At 44.2% G+C, this 16,961-nt stretch overlaps 1 protein-coding gene across 6 annotated transcripts in view; it reads right to left on the bottom strand.

The window, feature by feature from the left end:
• Window positions 1-16,961, bottom strand: part of ASAP1 (ArfGAP with SH3 domain, ankyrin repeat and PH domain 1) — a 367,393-nt gene that overhangs the window by 54,250 nt on the left and 296,182 nt on the right. For all 6 annotated transcript variants that reach the window (XM_036890485.2, XM_036890480.2, XM_057497737.1 and 3 more), the window contains 2 exons: window positions 4,533-4,620; window positions 2,408-2,456 (listed from right to left, as the gene is read on the bottom strand). In XM_036890485.2, coding sequence (XP_036746380.2) covers window positions 2,408-2,456; window positions 4,533-4,620 — 137 coding nt within the window. The remainder of the gene's footprint in view (window positions 1-2,407; window positions 2,457-4,532; window positions 4,621-16,961) is intronic.

The following is a 16,961-nucleotide window of genomic DNA, read 5'->3' as shown; positions in this document are numbered from 1 at the left end:
CATCACAGACATCTTGCTGAGCTGCTCGCATCTCCTTTAACTGTTACCTTCCAAAGGGAGCTTAACTAGTCACCTCTCACTCCTTTGTTTAACAAAGGACGAGACAGAAATTCCCCAAAGAAAACCAAGGAAAGCCAACCAAACCAAGGCAAATCAAATGATCTGGACTCTCCAATTCTGTCATATGACCCATGGACTCTCAACCATACAGCTGAACAGTCTACAGAATCAGTGTGATGAACTGGACACTGCGTGGACATTAGAGCACAAATTCCAATTACACAGGTGCTATTTTGTTTCAGAATTTTAAACCAGTCACTTAACCTTAGTTTGTTTAATCACCTGTAAAATGATTGCACCAACCTCACATGTGTGTTTGACAAGATTAGAGAGGACAGGTGAGCCTCTAAGGCTCGGCTCACAGTTGGTGTCAGTGGGGAGTTGCTAAGACACCCACTGCGCACCGGCAGGCATCTTTCTCCAACTTGACCATGAGACCCCCTAGACACCATGACTACAGCTACGGGCACATTGTGTCAGTTTCTTCATTTTCAAACTAGGGATATTGGCCCCTACTCTCTGGGGTTGTAAGGATTCACGAGGCATGACATGCACTTAGCACCATGCTCTGAATGAATATTACAGATTTTTATTGTAAGTATTACTGCTCTCTGAACCTGGGGGTGGAAGGCCAGCCCTCCTGACTTCCCCCTTCTTCATTTCTGGTCACCTTCCAGTCAGCCGGCTCCGTGTGTCACATCCCTAGCTGGCTGCCTCCTTGGCATTCCTTTCAGTTGCTCCTAGGCCAGCAGAACCTCCCACCTGGAGTGCAGAGCACTTACAGGTGACCTTTGAACGACACAGGGGTTAGGGGCACTGACCTCTTTACACAAGCAGTCAAAATCCATGTATTGACTTTTGACTCCCCAAAACTCAATTACCATTAGCCTACTTTGACCAGAGCCTTATCAGTGATATAAACAGTTGATTAACATGTAGTTGGTATGTTACATGTATTATATACTGTGTTCTTACAATAAACTAGAGAAAAAATTTCAGATTGTCACAAATCTCAAAAAAATTTCCCAATACATTTATTGAAAAATAAATCCACAAGTAAGTGGACCCATATGGGCCAAACCTGTGTTGTTCAGGGTGAACTGCAGTACCTTCCTGTAGCTGCACGAGTCAGCTCAGGCGGCGCCCTGTCCTCCTGGAAGTCACCTTGAGCCACGCTCCAAGAGCCCAAGAGGGTGGTGTGCGCCCCTGGCACACTGCCTCCCCCGTTCCCACACGTCGTCCCCCTGCCTTTCTCTTCCAGCAGAGACCGCGTTTCTCAGAGTAGGGCCTCCATCTAACTGAACGTCGGGTCCTCGGTGCTCTGCGGGGCTCTGGGCCCACTGCTGCATTCACTCACGTGCAGATGACCGAATGGCTCCACACGCCTTTCTCCTCCTTTCCTCTCAGTGCCACCCCCCCACTGTTTCTCCCAACTCCATATCCTTCCTACCCACTTCTGATCTATCATTTCTCTTGAGATTCAGACAGAGTAAAATCATCCAGAGAAAGAGGAAGGAGAGAGAAAGGGATGTGTACAAATGCCAAAGAATTCTGTGGCTCTGCAGAAGTAACTGAAGAACATCAGTGGAGAAGTACCATCATCATGTGTCATTAAGGAGACAGGAATCTGAAAATCTGAACGCTACAGAAATGTCTGATTGCCAGCCTTTACCCCCACGTCCCCCTCCTGGGCTGCTGAGAATGTAATGGCCACACACTCCTCTGCTGAATTCAGGCAGGCTACTGGGAAGAGGAGGCATGAAGACAGGGCAGGACCAGGGGTAACCTTTAAAAAAGTGGTGGGGAGACACCTAGGGTTGCACACCTGGTCAGGTGAAGACAGGATTCCAACCTAGGAGTGACACCAAACCAAGTTCTTCCCACTTCAGCACACTACCTTTACCTGAGCCACGCTCACCCCTGCCAACACCGTTCCCAGGCTCCTGCCTCTCTCACAGTGAACAGCCAAAAAATCCAGGGAGACTGGCTCTAACACTGAGTGCACCCATCCTAAGTGCAGGCGATGTGATTAAACAAGGAGCACGGAAGTCCTTGCCCTCAAGAAGCTCTGTCTCTAGAGGGCTCACAGAGTGACCCAGAGGGTCAGAGGGGCTTGGGGCCAGAGGAGGGAGCAAAATCTGTGGGTGGTGAAGCTTGAGCAGAATCCTGAAAAAGCACTGGAGTTTACTGTGCATCCCAGACAGACAGAAGTGCAGCATGTGAAGGCCCAGAGGTGAGACAAGCATGTGAACCACCAGGAAGGGTTCTCAGTGATGAAAAGAAAACTTGAAGGTATACTGTACTTTTTCAAGTCATGACATCGCACCATTATTTCAAAGCTACTTACGCTACATAATCCTGCTCATCTTCTGCCTGAAAGTGATACGTCCTATTATCTAAAATACAAAAAAGAAAAAAAAAGTCAACCTAAAAAGTATAATACCTTCAGGTATAATGTAAATTTTCAAAGTTCCTAGAAGAGAAAAATTAAATGGAAGTGGATTTTAATATTCGTTCACTTTTACGCCATTTTGTTTTCAGTTACACAGTTCCTGTGGCCTGTAATTCTTCTGAAGTGCAGTAGGAATGCAATACAACCACCACAAATGGCACAAAAACATCCGGTACTTCATTTGGAAAAAGTGGGGAGGAGAGAACCCACCTGATCAAAGTGGATTTCAGCGACCATATGGAGCACTAGCTGCCAACTTAGTATGTTACTTTTCATTTTCAATTTGAATTTTATTGTTTTCTTTAAAAAAAATTCCTTTACAGAAATGATCCATAACTTGCCAGGCAACTACAACAGGTAGGCAAACTCCGGCCTGGGCTGCTCTCTGGTTGAATGGAGCTGCAGGAAGAAGGGCTCAATCCCCGCTCCAGGGTCATGTCTAGTTGCTACCTAGGTAAGGAGGGGGTGCTAAGCTTGGGTGATTTGAGCAGATGTACATGAGGGAAGCTCTTTCTTAAAATTCAGAATTTGCTAAAATGCTTCAACATATTCAGGTCAAACTAACCTTCACTTTAGTGGGCACTCACCCATCATCTCCCCGAGAGAGAGAGAGAGAGAGAGAGAGAGAGAGAGAGAGAGAGAGAGAGAGAGGGTGTATGTCCAAGTATATGCTATGGTAGTAAAGCCCAAGATCTTTGTTTGAATCCCTGTTTTACTGCTGTGTGACCTTGTGTAAGTCACTAAATGTCTCTGAGCCTCAGTATTCCCTTCCTTAAAACAGGAAACTGACAGGGCTTTTGTGACAATTAGCGATATGTATTTAAAGCACCTGGCACATGCCAGATGTTAAAAAACTGATGCCTATTATTAATAATCTGTAGGTTCTCAAATCTAGAGGTCCTTAGCTTTTTCAAGTTCTAATTCCAATTTTTCATACTTTTTTCATACACAGCCCAAGAAATCTCTTGGTCATAAAAATCACGGGGGATGTGAATGCAGCAATCCAGTTTAGACTCCATCCAGAGAGTCTCATGACTGATTCAGTCTTTTGGGGCTGGGACTGTTTGGAGGCTTCCATTCACACAACTATACTAGAAGGATTTCAAGGAGCAGGAACCTATTTCTGTGCTGTACATACACAGACTGTGTGCTTAGGCTGGTGGCTTGTCCCACGGGCTCTCTGGAGGGGGAAGAATACTGAAGGTTAGGATTGCAGGATTTCAGAGTATTTGTGAGAGTCACTTTATTGGCACTGCAATCCTCTTCCTTTACAAAGAGGTGTTGCTTCAGCTACTGTGAGGGTCAGAAAGGGTATCCAGGGCTCCAGGAAGTGCTTACACAGGGAGTCAGCCTACAGGAAAACAATATCCTCCCATACACCCAAGACAGAATACAGGCTCTTGGTGGGGGAGAGGGAATTATGTGCCATCATAAGAGAAAAGCACTGTGACCCATGGAGTCAGAGAATCATGGAATACTGTATCATTAAATTCATGAAGTTTGAAGGCAGTTCTGCTTGGAAGCAAGGAAAAGATTTTTCCTTTAAGTGCCCAATATTGCAAGAGATGAAACTCGGGGACCATCAGTCGCAAAGACGCAGCAGCACACCACTTCCCAAGCCTGTGCCGGCACTTCTTCACCACAGTACACGTTTAGAGTCACACAGGGATTTCTTAAAAAATGTCTGGGTCTCACACTGAACACTGTGATTCAGCAGATCTAGGAGAGATTGGAAGGTACTTAGGAAAATCTCTCCAAGGGGACAGAGTTGTGTCCTCACGGTCAAGAACTGGTCTAGTTTAATGAACAAATACAGATCCTGCTCTATGGTGGGTCAGATCTGACACTGTTCTGCATTCCCACCTGCAGGTGGGCTCCTGAGGGGTTCTTCCCAGGGGTGCACGAGCAGAAGAAGCAAGGATCCCTGCCCGGAAAAGCTGCTGCTGCTTCAAGGCCCAGAGGATGGAAATGGGCAGGTGTCAGAATCCACAGTAACTGACTTGGAGAGCGAAAGACTCACGTGATATTAGGTCAAACGACTTCTTGTCCTCGGCATTCGGTTTCACCTGGCAGGTGAGAAGGTTCAACTTAGCTGGTTGCCTGTTGGACTAGAGAGAAGAGAAGACGGAGCAGTTACATGCAGCCCTCCCTTCTCACGAGCGGCGTCAATGCCTGCTGGGCAGGCGTGCAGTTTCGTACAGGAAATTTGATTGAAGTCTTATGTATTTACCCCATTAGAATTCTGAATCTCATTAAAGAAGGAAAAAAAATTTTAGGTGGCCTACTGAATGTCTTTTAAGTCTGCATAAATATCCTGGCGATTCATCAGAATGGAACTAAGATGCCCACATCTTACTTTCAATGAAGGGTGAACATGGTCTATGGAAATGCACCTTTTTGGAACCTCCATATTTCCAAGCACAAACAGTTGGACTTTTAATACTGTATCTTATCTCACTGTGAAATGTAGCTGATATATTTCATTTATTTATCAAAATGACCCTGTAATCAATCATCCCAAGCTTGATGTCCCAGGTTTCTACAGATTTGGTTGTAATGTGAAATTTACATTACTTCTCTCAAAAGCACAGGGACAATTACCTCCTGTGCGACATCGCTTAATAAGCCCCAAAACCTGGAGAGAGGGAAAATACAGTAAGGATTTCATTTATAATAAGGATTATCACTTATCAGCAAATCTCTTGGTTGCACACATAAATTGTACAGGATCTGCAGTATATATAATCATGTTAATTTGGGCTTTCCCTAGGTGGAGTCTCACCACATAATCATTCTGGTTAAAACTTTCTTGCCCTTCTGCATGCATCTGTCCAAGGTCACACGATGGCCAATGGCTGATGCCAGCATGCCAGCTTCCCGCAGGAACTGACCAAGGAATGAAGCATGCGAGGGCCCAGGCTGGGCATTGGGTACTCAGATTTCAAAGCCAGCAGCTGAAGCCACAAACGTAGGCCCAGTCCAGTGTGAAAGGAACACGTAGTTCTACCTCTCACCTTTTAGGATACTGATAAAATTGCTGGATTTCCCATATGAGTGACATAGACATTTGATAGTTTGGACAGGTAGAAATCCCATTTAACCGTGAGGCTTTCTGCAGAATACTATGTTCCAATCTGGCACCCACATTTAAAGAAGGATGTAGAAAAAGTTTAGGGAAGATTAAGAAATGATTAAAGGAGTGGAAAGTGGGAACTTCAACGAATGGTTAAAGGTGCCATTTAGTCCAGAGGAAAAGAGGATAGGGAGTGATTTACTAACCATCCTCAAGTACATGAAGGGTCGTTAGAGGGGAAGGTTGGGCAGCTGTTTTCCATTTGCACAGATGAAGAAGAAATGCACTTAAAGTGTAGAAGACTGAGCCAGACATAAGGAAGAACTTCTAGAACTTAAGTTGACTATGCATAATAAAAGGTTTCATGTTTCTTCTTTGAAAAATTAAGAATTTTCTAGACACCATTCACATTTGAATGCAGCAGAGGGTTAGCTAGATGATTTTTTTCTTCCCAAATCTACATTCCTCTGGTGTTTCTGAAAAAACTACCAACAAATACAACCAAGTAACAGATATAAAATATAAAAAAAGGAAAAAACACTCAGCTCATTATTAACTACATTCAGGAGAGTTAAACAGTACAATTCGCCTCTTATTTCTAAGCATGCCCTACATTTCACACTATATTACCAGAAAGTTTTTGATATGAGTTTTATACAGTTTAAATCATTCCATGATTAACCTGTAACTCCAATGGTGATGATGTATGACATTTACTCCCCTGGAATTTTGTTAAGTCTACTGGACTGGAATTTGCCACATCAACATGAACTTCATTTGATACAGATACATCCTGCCTGTATATCTCATAGATGCCAGTGAGATGCTTGACAAGTGACCTATCACCCAAATGTGAATCTGAGGAGCAAAGAAAACAATTTTTGACTGTCAAAGCAGCCTAGAGAGCCAGTACTGAGCCCAGGAACACCAGAAAGTGGAGTGCAATGCTCAACCAAAGTCCACAGACTAGGCACCAGAGGCTAGGAATCACCACCATAAAAATGACCTCCCAAAATCTCAAAGCACTTTTTCAACATTCAGAACAAGTTTACAGATATATATTGATTAAAGAAGGTACACTCTTTCCTGGCATTTCAGCAGACTAAAATCAAAGTAAGGCTAAGACTTCCCCAGGCTATATTGCAAAGGAACAGTTTGGGAATTGCTTTCTTATCATTTAAGGGAAGAGAAAAGAAGTCTAAGGAAATGTTATTTACTGAGTCCTGACTCTTGACTCCCACCACACGGGGAATAAAAGCTCCAGTCTGCAGGGCTGCCAGGCTCAGCTCAGTTCAGCTCCGGCCCCTCCACTGGGCATGAGGAGCCCGGGCTCCCTCCTGCCAGCCACCCTTCTACTCTCCAGATGGCCCCTCCTTCCCTTCAGATCTCTGAGAACTGGCACCTCCTTGGAGAGGCACACAGAGGTTAACTAATTCCTAAAATCTCCCAGGAAGGAAACTGCAGGGCCTAGAACTGAACCCAGGCTTGCGTGAACCAAAGCTCCACTCCTCCTCCTCTTCCACTGGGCAGTACAGGCCTGGAAAGACAGTGAGACACGGTGTCCCTCAGGGGAGGGCTGGGAGCCCCAGCAGATGTGAACATCTCCTCCTGAGAAGAGTAAGGGATAGAAATAGAGCAGAAGTGCCAGAGCTTAACATCTATTTTAACATCTTCTCAGGTCGTTTGATTCTCCTCCAGTTACTTGCTTTCATGATTGATGAAAGAGAAATTTTAGAAGCCTTTGTGAAATACCTGCTCACTTAATCCTTTGACAAGAGTCATTGAGCCTCCACAACATTCCAGGCACATATGAAAAACGTGTGGTCTGTGTGATCAAAGAGACCTGACCACAGACAAAGAACATGCTCAGGTCTGTTGAGCTCCACAGAGCAGCTTCAACCCCAAGCACGGACTCAGAAGGAAGCATGAACAAGGTGGATGGGTGGGAGAGTGAGGGGCAGCAGGTGCAGGCTTGGGGTGGGGGCCGGGGACTGAGCAGACAGGGGCAGTAAGTGATACTGATGGAGAGGCAGGCAGGGAGGATACTGCTATGGCACGAGAACTCCCATTCCTGCCCCAGGAGCTCTGGCAACACTGAAGGGAGTTACCCGGAGGAGTAGCCAAGCAGCCCTGCATCCAAGGGGTGGTTGGTGGAGGGGGCAGAGCAACAGTGGGGCCTGAACTAAAGCTGCGGCTGTGGAACTGTGGGCCGGGACTCAAGATGCAGCTAGAGAGATTTATAATCAATTACTTCAAAAGTATCCTCTTACAGAATGTGGATCGCCTGGCCCAGGCAGGTGGATGGTGAGTGGAGGAGGGCCACGGTGTCCTGGCCACTGCTGAGCAGTGTCTTTCATAAGCTGCACAAGCTTCTGCTCCAGTCAGTTATGGCACCTTTCTAAAATGAAGATTGTATAGCTTGGTTCCCCAAAACTCTTGAAAACTGTCCTTTCACAGATTTTATTTTTGTTAAAATAATGCATATTCACTGAAGAAAAACTAGAAGACAGAGATAGTGCAAGAAATTGAACAGTACTTGTTTATCTCACTTTTATACCCAGAGACAACCATTATTAATACTATCATTTTAACAAGGTTTGTTGTGCGAAACATCTGTTTTTAAAAAAACATGGGTTGGTTCAACTTGTATATATTGTTTAGCAAACTTTTTTTGAAATTAACAGTATACAGATGCATTCATTTTATACACACACACACACAAAGCCTATTCTCAAGTTTTCTGTTTTTGAAAATGTTGCAACTAGGGAAGCTCTGACACGTTCCAGGAATAGAAGTGATGAATGTAATTACCCCTCTGACATAACACTTTGCCACCCCAAATAGAAGATGGTCATTCACCCAGGGAAGTCAGAAATGTAAGCAGAAATGCATGCAGAAACAGAACGAGTCAATTCTGATGAATGTTTCTGTATCTCCTGAAAGAAAATAAACATCACACATTTGTGTTTCGACAGCTTGGTTGCATGCATTCCGTGGTGGGGTGTTTTTGCTGGAGGTGTGAAGCTGTTAGTGCAGGCATATTTCCCTGTTAGCAGAAAACAGCTGCTACTGGAATTAGCATCCAGAAATGAAATGGCTCCCCCCATCATCCTGTAAAAAGTCATGAACATCATTAATTACTTGGGAAATAAGCTTGACTTAGCCAGGTTGCAGCTGCTGTGTAGAAATAAGTAAAAATCAAATAATAAAGCTCTCCTCACTTCCTAGGCTAATGTTTGGTAACAGAGCTGTTCAGAACATTACGGTCATTTCAAACTTTACATTCAATAATTATTTACACACCTACTGTGCCCCAGAAGGATGCATATATTTGGCATTTAGTCGATAACCACAATAACCCTCTGGCAAGAAGTTAGGTACACACTGAACACCCACCACTGCAGGGAGATCTTAACTCCAAAATTTTAGTATGTTAAAACCACTGGCTTTTGGAAACTATGTTGGTTTATCTGGGGCAAGGTAACAATAACAATAGTTCTCATTTATTAGGCATCTACACTGCTTTATATAAATTTTATTATTTAATTCTTATATAACCCTATGAGTTAGGTAATGCTATTATACCCATTTTACAGATGAGGAAACCAAGGGCTGGATGGCAAAAGTAAATTGACCCAAGTTTTATGAAAGCAAAAAGCGACACTGAGAACTGAACAGATTTCTTCCCAGAGCTTTTCCCATTTATCATGCTGGCTTCCCTGTCAAGGCCAGCCCTCGGGTCGTTTGCAGAATAAGTGACGACATCTTTTCTGTTTTTCCTTTTCTGGTTCTCCCTGCCCTGGGATGAATGGCTAGTTCCTTCATTTTCCCTCCAGATCACTTAATATTCCTGCTGAGAAATCTCACCCATTCTTCACATGCTCCATGTTCCAAACTTACTATATCGTGGCGACAATCAAAGCTCCCCCATCCTTTTAGTGATCCTTCAGAAAGGTTAGGGGAGAGGAGCCGATCATCTAACTTAAGTAATTCATCCAGAGTGTGAACGCCTATGAATCCCCTTGAGCTTCTGAACCATTGTAACCACAGGACTGATTTCCAGTTGTCAGGATGTATGTGTAAGAAAGATATATTTAAAAATGGAGATCTCCTTCCTTGAAACTCTTATTGCAGTAAGGAACTGGTCACTTTACTTTTGAGAATATGTTCCCCTCTGCAATCAACATTAAACAATGCTATTTATATAGAAAATATAAGTTTATCAGGCCTCCTAATAAGAAGTGGGGCTGAAGTGCATCTGACGAGTGTGCTGCATATTCCTCCACTTAGTTACTTCTACAAACATTTACTGGGTGCCCTCTGTCTGCCAGTGTGTAGAGTTTGGGCCAGTACAGGAAGAACTTCTAAAGGCACATTTCCTATTTAATTGCACTCACCACTTTAATCCAAGGCTCATTATTGAACAGGAGCTCAGAAACTAAAACCTGACTTGAAATAATTACATAAAAATACATTAACTTGATGATAAAACATCAGTGCTATGGGCTATGTTTTTTTAAAAAAAGTATTCTCATTACCCTTTATCATCAAAATGGGCTGCTTGAGTTGCTAAGGCAAAAATTTACAAGGTTTCCATTAGCCTTACATACAAATGGCAGTTAATTGATATGAGGGCAGCCTCATCATCTTGACAATTACACAGTGCTGGTACCAGGTGCTTTTCTGTTCACACAGACTCACTTAATCCTCACAACCACCCTGGAGGTAAGTACCACTTAACCATTCTCCCCATTTGACAGATGAGGAAACCAAGGCACTAAAGGGTAAGTATGTTGCCTTCAGATCACGGCTATGAGCATGTTAGGTACGAGTAAAGCGTTTTTAAGAAATCCTCACTTTCTTGTACTGGGGAGGGTGGGGAAGAGAATAATGTGAAAACCACTGGATGGCAGGTCCTTAGATACATTCAAATCTGTAAAACCAGAGCTTTCTCTTCAGTTTTGTTACCATTTAAGAACTGATCACATATGCTGTAACCAAAAGCATGCACTTTTTCAACTGGTAGGTTCTAAATTCAGGAGCAACACACAGAATGACACACACTTTAGACCTCCCAGGCAATGTCTATAAAGACCTCAGTCCTCACAAGCTGTGAGGCCTTCGATTTTGATCTATAACATCTTTTGTATTTTAATTACTCAATTTCATCCTCCCTTCTTCACCTAAGAAACAAGTTCCTTGCAGGAGTTCCCTCCAGCCTCTGCTCAACAAGAAAGCAGGAGAGGTTCCTTAGCACCATGACGGTGACCCCCTTGTGATTTTTAGGATTAGACGGCAGAAGGAATCCGAGGGTGTGATGGCTGCTAGTCTTTGAAGCCCCAGTGAGCGATGGCCACAATACACCTAGCCTTCAAGGAGCCACACCTTTGGGAACTGAGGCTTTTGCTAGTTTGTCTGGAGCAATGCAATATTCTGTTAATTTTATCAAAGCAATTTATTTGTTCTATAAGGTACATGGTAGAATGGAGAAAAAAATCTGTCAATTTTTTTGGGTGATTAGTAAAAGTTTACTGTGCACACATCAAAAAGAGTTGTAAACTGGAAGCACTCAAACTAACACATGAAATGAGGGTCAGTGGTACAGCTGGAAGCAGCCCATGTACAAAAGCAGTTACTTCTTTCTTCACAGTGATGGATTACACTAGGAAAAAAGTCCTAATTTTGGAGACAGTCAGACCCGGGTGTGGGCCTAGGCCCAGTCATCCACTAACAGAGCCATGACCTTCCTCTTCCTAAGTTCAAGTCTTCTCATCCTAAAGAAAAAAATAACACCCTCTCTGCTGTGACAATGAACCAAGGCAACGTGTGACAAATGTCCGGTGCTCCACTCTCAAGTGGGAGGAAGCACAGGCCCTGAATGCAACCTCTTGGGTTCAAGTCTGGCTCCAACACCCAGGTTATGAGACTTTCAGACTTCTTCCCATTAAAACGGAGGTCACAGCCATTGCCGCGTGAGGTGTTAGGAAAGTTAAGTGGGAAAACATGTAGAGCTCCTGGCATGCAGTGTGTGCTCAATAAATGTGAGCTACCGTTGTTCTAGCTACTATTTCCCAGGTATTTCATCTAACGGTGCCCACATAGCTGATACATAAAACTCTTCTGTGACCAACTTCCCTCTACGTTAAGGCAGCATTCCTTGGTAAGTGCGACCACCCCGGGAGAGCTACCCATTAAAGTCACTCAGTGCAGAGAGAACTCCAGACACGGTCTGACAGGAGGGTAGAGGGTTGACTGGCGGGCCAAGGGCGGGGTGGGAGCAGAGAGAGCCCTGACAAACGTGGAGACACAGAGCATGCACAGGGAGGGAGGCGGCCCCAGGCAGACAGAGAGGGACCAGAGGAGGGGGAAGCAGTCCAGAAACTCCAGGGACTCAGAGCATCAAGGCCCGCCCACTGATGATTTTACTGTTTCATCTGTTAAAAAAACCTCCAATGAGAATAAAGGATGTGGTGAGAAGCAGACTGCAAACCAGCCAAGTTTGACGAGCCAGTTCACTAACTTTATTTAAGTCCATGCAGTTTGCTGCCCATTCCATGGACAGCCTGCCCCTGGCATGCTTCCAAATTATGACATTGGCAAACAACGGGGGAGGGGTTTGGTGGTTCTCCACTAGGGCTGCAAATCAGAACTACCTGGGAAGCAAACTCTGGCTTCACCTCCAGACCAATGGAATCAGAGCCTTTGGGGGTGGACTGTGATGACTCTAATGTGAGGTCACAGCTGAGGACCACTGGATTCATTTAGCCAACAGCAGCCTCTTCCAATCATGCCTAAGAGTTCATTCAGATGCAGGTGATACGGGATTGCATCTGAAATAAACTGTACTGATGCTGCTAATATGTAATCTTGGGATTCAAACAGTGAAGAGAAGCTTTTCACCAGGATTCAAATATAGTAAAAATCCCTGTGGAATGTATTATTTAGAAGATTAAACAACCTGTAAGACACAACCAGATAGAATTTTAACTTGTATTTTATGGAACTTGAATTTGGGATTTCCAAATGTCAATCAATGTATTTATTAAATTCATCCTTGAATGTTGTCTCTTTTTTTAAGTACCCAGAATATACAGATAGCAATAGCTTCCAAAGAGTGTCTTATCTGAACCTTTAAATGAATCTTCAAAGAGGGTGAGGAAAGTGATACAATTTCTACTCAGACTGGGTTCTCTTAGGGCCCCTGAACAGGTGTCTGGCCTCAGGATTTTGGACTACCTCCTGTTGGGAGCGCCCCTCACCTAATTTTACTGTTACCTGCTCAAAAAAGTCTTCTCTGACCAAACTACCATAGCCTCCCCACCTATTTCTTATCACAGCACCCTGCTGGCTCTTTAGAGAGCTAGCCTTTACTCTAAGCCCAGGGGCCCCTGACTCATCACTGCTTCTCTAGAAGCTGGACCAGTGGCTGCCTAGAAAGCAATCAATGAAACATCTCAGTACCCAATTTTCACTGGAGGAAAGGGAGGCTCCAAAGGCTTGAGTAATGTATCCAGTCCTACACCTTGTTCAGGAGTTTGAGCCCAGGTCTAACTGGCTCTGAAGTTGTCCCTTTATAACTCACAGTTCTGCTTTTAACCTCTCGGGAGAAAGGAAATGTCTCTTCTTGCAGTGATGTGGGGGCAAGGACATGCAGTCAGGCAGAGGCCAGAATAAGAATGTCAGAGAGGCCAATCACAGAAAACAAGGCTGTTAAACACTGCAAGGAAGGGAGCAGGAAGCCACTGAGCCCCGTGTGGACCTTCGGGCAGCTGTGAAAGCCTCCCAGTTGAATGTAACCTTCACGGCTCTGGGCTGGACTGAAAAAACTCCTTGGGAATGTCTTTAGGTCCAAATAGCCCAAGCACAGGAGAGGGAGATCAAATTCTTGCTTTAGTGAAATGCCCTGGAGGCACCAGAGAGATGCCTTTAGCCTCTGCCAGGCAGAGCTAAAACTCCTTAGGAGGCCAGGCACAGAAGGCAGCTTCACAAAGCCCCTGGAGGACTACACGGCAGCAATACAAAAGAATTCCAAGCAGCCAATTTAAAATGGAGGTAGAAACACATAGGTAAAAAGGGTATCATCATCATCATAATGGCTGACATCCCTTGAGCACTGATCTACCCCACAACCTGGTCTAATTGCTTAGAATAAATGAAGCGTTTACTCTGAACACTCACCTGTGAATCAGGCACTAGTAACAGCCCTATTTTATTTCAATGGGGAAAACCTCACTAGCCATTCCGTGTCACTTGGAATTCAAATTCACACAGTCTGGCTCCAGGGTCCTGGAAGCCATGATCCCACCTCAGCTCAGCAGGATGATAGGTAACACCCAGCAGGGTCTGGCTTTACACAGCTGAAAGCACATCACCCTCACAATGACAGACAGGTACTGCTATTACCCTATTTCATTGGTAGGCAGTAAAGGTAAGTATCTTAACAGAAGCCACACACAGCTAGGAGCTGAAAGGTCATTTAATTGCAGGTGGACTCAGAAGACTGTGCTCTTAATCTCCCCCTTTTACAACATTTAGCCCACCAAGCACCATCTAAAGGTAGGTTCTACCTGGTCCAGTCCAACTGGATTTTCACCTTTTTGAGTAAAACACCAAACCCTCTTAGTGGATTTCTGTGTGGTAACAGAAGTAAGTATGTTTAGTGTTGGCTGATTGAGAAAAGCTGACAACGAATCTCATGACTGTTACAGTTAATCAATCATACGAGCCATCTACAGGCATTTGAAAAGTGCAAAATTAAAAAAAAAATCAAGTCTCCAGATCCAAAGATAAATTCACAGACCCTTTGAAGTGTCTTCATGACCAGGATTCCCCATGTCCTCCCTTCCTGGAAACCCTTAGTGCCTTCCCTACCTTAAGACCCTGTGATTGATTCAATGTCAATGTAAGGAATTTATTTTCATTCCAAAGGACTATTATTCATGAAACTTTCAACAACAAGCTGGCATCTAAGGAAAGGCCTATCATGCAGGTCAAGGCTTTACGGTTTGAAAATTGGTCCAGCTGTTCACAAACTGCATGACTACAGGCATGGGATTGAATCTCTCTGAGCCTTAGTTTCTTCACCTATAAAATGCAGTTTCATTCAAAAGTATTCACTGAGCACTAACTATATGTCAGGGAGTTGCTAGATATTGGGAAGTCAAAGGTGAGTGACGTACAGTCTCCACCTCCCGAGAACTTCCAGACTAGTGAAAAATGACTGTGACACCTATCTTGTCGGGCTAGCTTGGAGGCTGAGTGCAGGGTGTGTTTGATGTGATCAACACATGGTAGTCGCCTTTCTTTTTCAGCTCATTACTTGAGCTGTATGTGACACTGAGGTTAATAAATTCAGGAAGTAAGGATTTTTGAGAAGCAAACCTTCTTACATTTTTGAAATTAATTTTTTAGGATTTTACAATAAAGGAATCCTACTACAATTGTATTTTCTTTGATAATTTATTTTTATTATATATTAATGCTTACAGTAACAAAAGGGAAACCAAATAATCCAAAGATATAAAAATTTATTTATAATGATTCAATGGCTTGATATATACTTTTATCCTTAAGCTTTGAGGCTGACTAAAATGTTTGCCATAGATGTGTTAGGACTGATATTTTGAAGTGAACACATTTTATACTCTGCTTAGAACATACTAGGTGGTAAATAATGGAAGATGCCATCAATATTATTACTGTAACAGAAAATCCAGATTCTCATTGAATTTGGAGTCCTACAGTGATGCATTACTTTGAATAGTAAATTTAAAAAGTATGTCTTTGAACAAATCTATGAAAAGCAATGAATTTGCAGATGAAATCTTCTAGGGACGGATGCAAACCTTGCAGGTGTACACAGATATGTACTTCTTCCTAGAATACTAACTTGGGGAGATGAATGGCCCCAGGAGCAGATTACGCATTGGCAGTCAAGCCAACAGACCACACCTTACTCATCTAAGTGCAAACTCAACCCTCTTCTGAGCCACTCTGGTGAAAGCTGACATGGATTACAGCCCTTCAAGTGGGAGGAATGCTCATGTGTTAAGGGGTCTCAAACAAAGGCCCTAAGTTTTGTGTGAACAAAGGCCCTTTTATCCACTTTTCCAAAGATCACTGAATCCTGTGTTTTCCCAGGAAACTGCTGACTTTGATTTTCAACCTGATCCTAAATAGTAATCAGTGGTATTGCAAAGTAAGGAAAAGCCAGCTAAACCTGGCTACAGAGACCTTTCTGTGGGAAGAGGAATAGCTGGCAGCCACACAGTGTGGCCTGAAGCCAAAGACCACCACAAATCAGAGGGAGGGACTGAAGTTAGGCGGGGGCAGCCATTTTCCTTTGGGCTGCTCTGCGGGCAGGAGAGATGGGTCCACAACTTCTGATATTTGCAGCAGGAGAGGCGGCCCATCAACGGATTTCAGTATTGCCAGTGAATCCAGTGAGGTGCATCAGCAGTGAAACTATTAACCGAGTGCCCCCACAGCACCACATCTCCTCTGATTGTCACTGTACTCTTTATGAGTTAAATACTTTTCTCAAGGTCACACAGCAAGTGACAGAGCTGGATTCAGACTCAAATCTGACAGACGCCAGTCCATTCTCTTAGCCACTGAACAAGGCGGCTGATGTGACATTCGTTGTTGATTAGAGCCGTAAGAAAGCAGACACGGCTGGTTTGGCCACAGTAATGTGCTTGGCAGGAAAGGACACGGAAGGGCGAAGCACAGTACCCAAGGTCCCACAAGAACCGGGAAGCAGTGCCACCGACTCAGGCCAGCTCCGTGGTCCCTCCCTGCACTGTGCTGCCTTCCACGGCAGCTTCTTCAGAAAGGCGCGTAGATGGGGCACGATGAGGCCGAAGCAATCAAAATGCTTACTGAGGCCTGTCGCGGCCAGACAATCCAAGTGCAGAGGAAGGTAAAAAGAACTAGGGGACACACATAGCAAGCCTTTGTTTGACTCTTAGTCCCTATGAAGTCATGTGGTCAGCGACATTCACGTTCGTGTATTTAACCTGAAGAATACTCCCCGGCAGTGGAAGAGAAGTCGTGACATTTCCCCTGGCGCTTCTCTGTTTTTGTTTCTGCTCACACACTATGTAGTCCTAACTCAGCTAATAAACTCAGACAGTATCAGACACAAGTCTGGCTCAGGAAAGCTGAAGGCTGGGGACAGTAACATCCAGGCGACTGCTGACCACAGGCTCCATTCACACCCTACAGACGTGCAGCTGAAATCTCTCTCATGGCACCAGGTACCTGAAGAGCACTGTTCTAACTGCTGCAGGCTTTCAGGTCTGTAGACCACCCCGGGTGCCTCTGAAAGTCACCCAGATGGGTCAACCTTGCAGCTCCCCAAGACTATGGGCTATT

Source organism: Manis pentadactyla, chromosome 3 (assembly GCF_030020395.1).
Source record: "Manis pentadactyla isolate mManPen7 chromosome 3, mManPen7.hap1, whole genome shotgun sequence".
NCBI lineage: Eukaryota > Metazoa > Chordata > Mammalia > Pholidota > Manidae > Manis > Manis pentadactyla.
The sequence above is the reverse complement of the archived record's forward strand: the minus strand, read 5'-3'. Positions and strand labels throughout refer to the sequence as shown.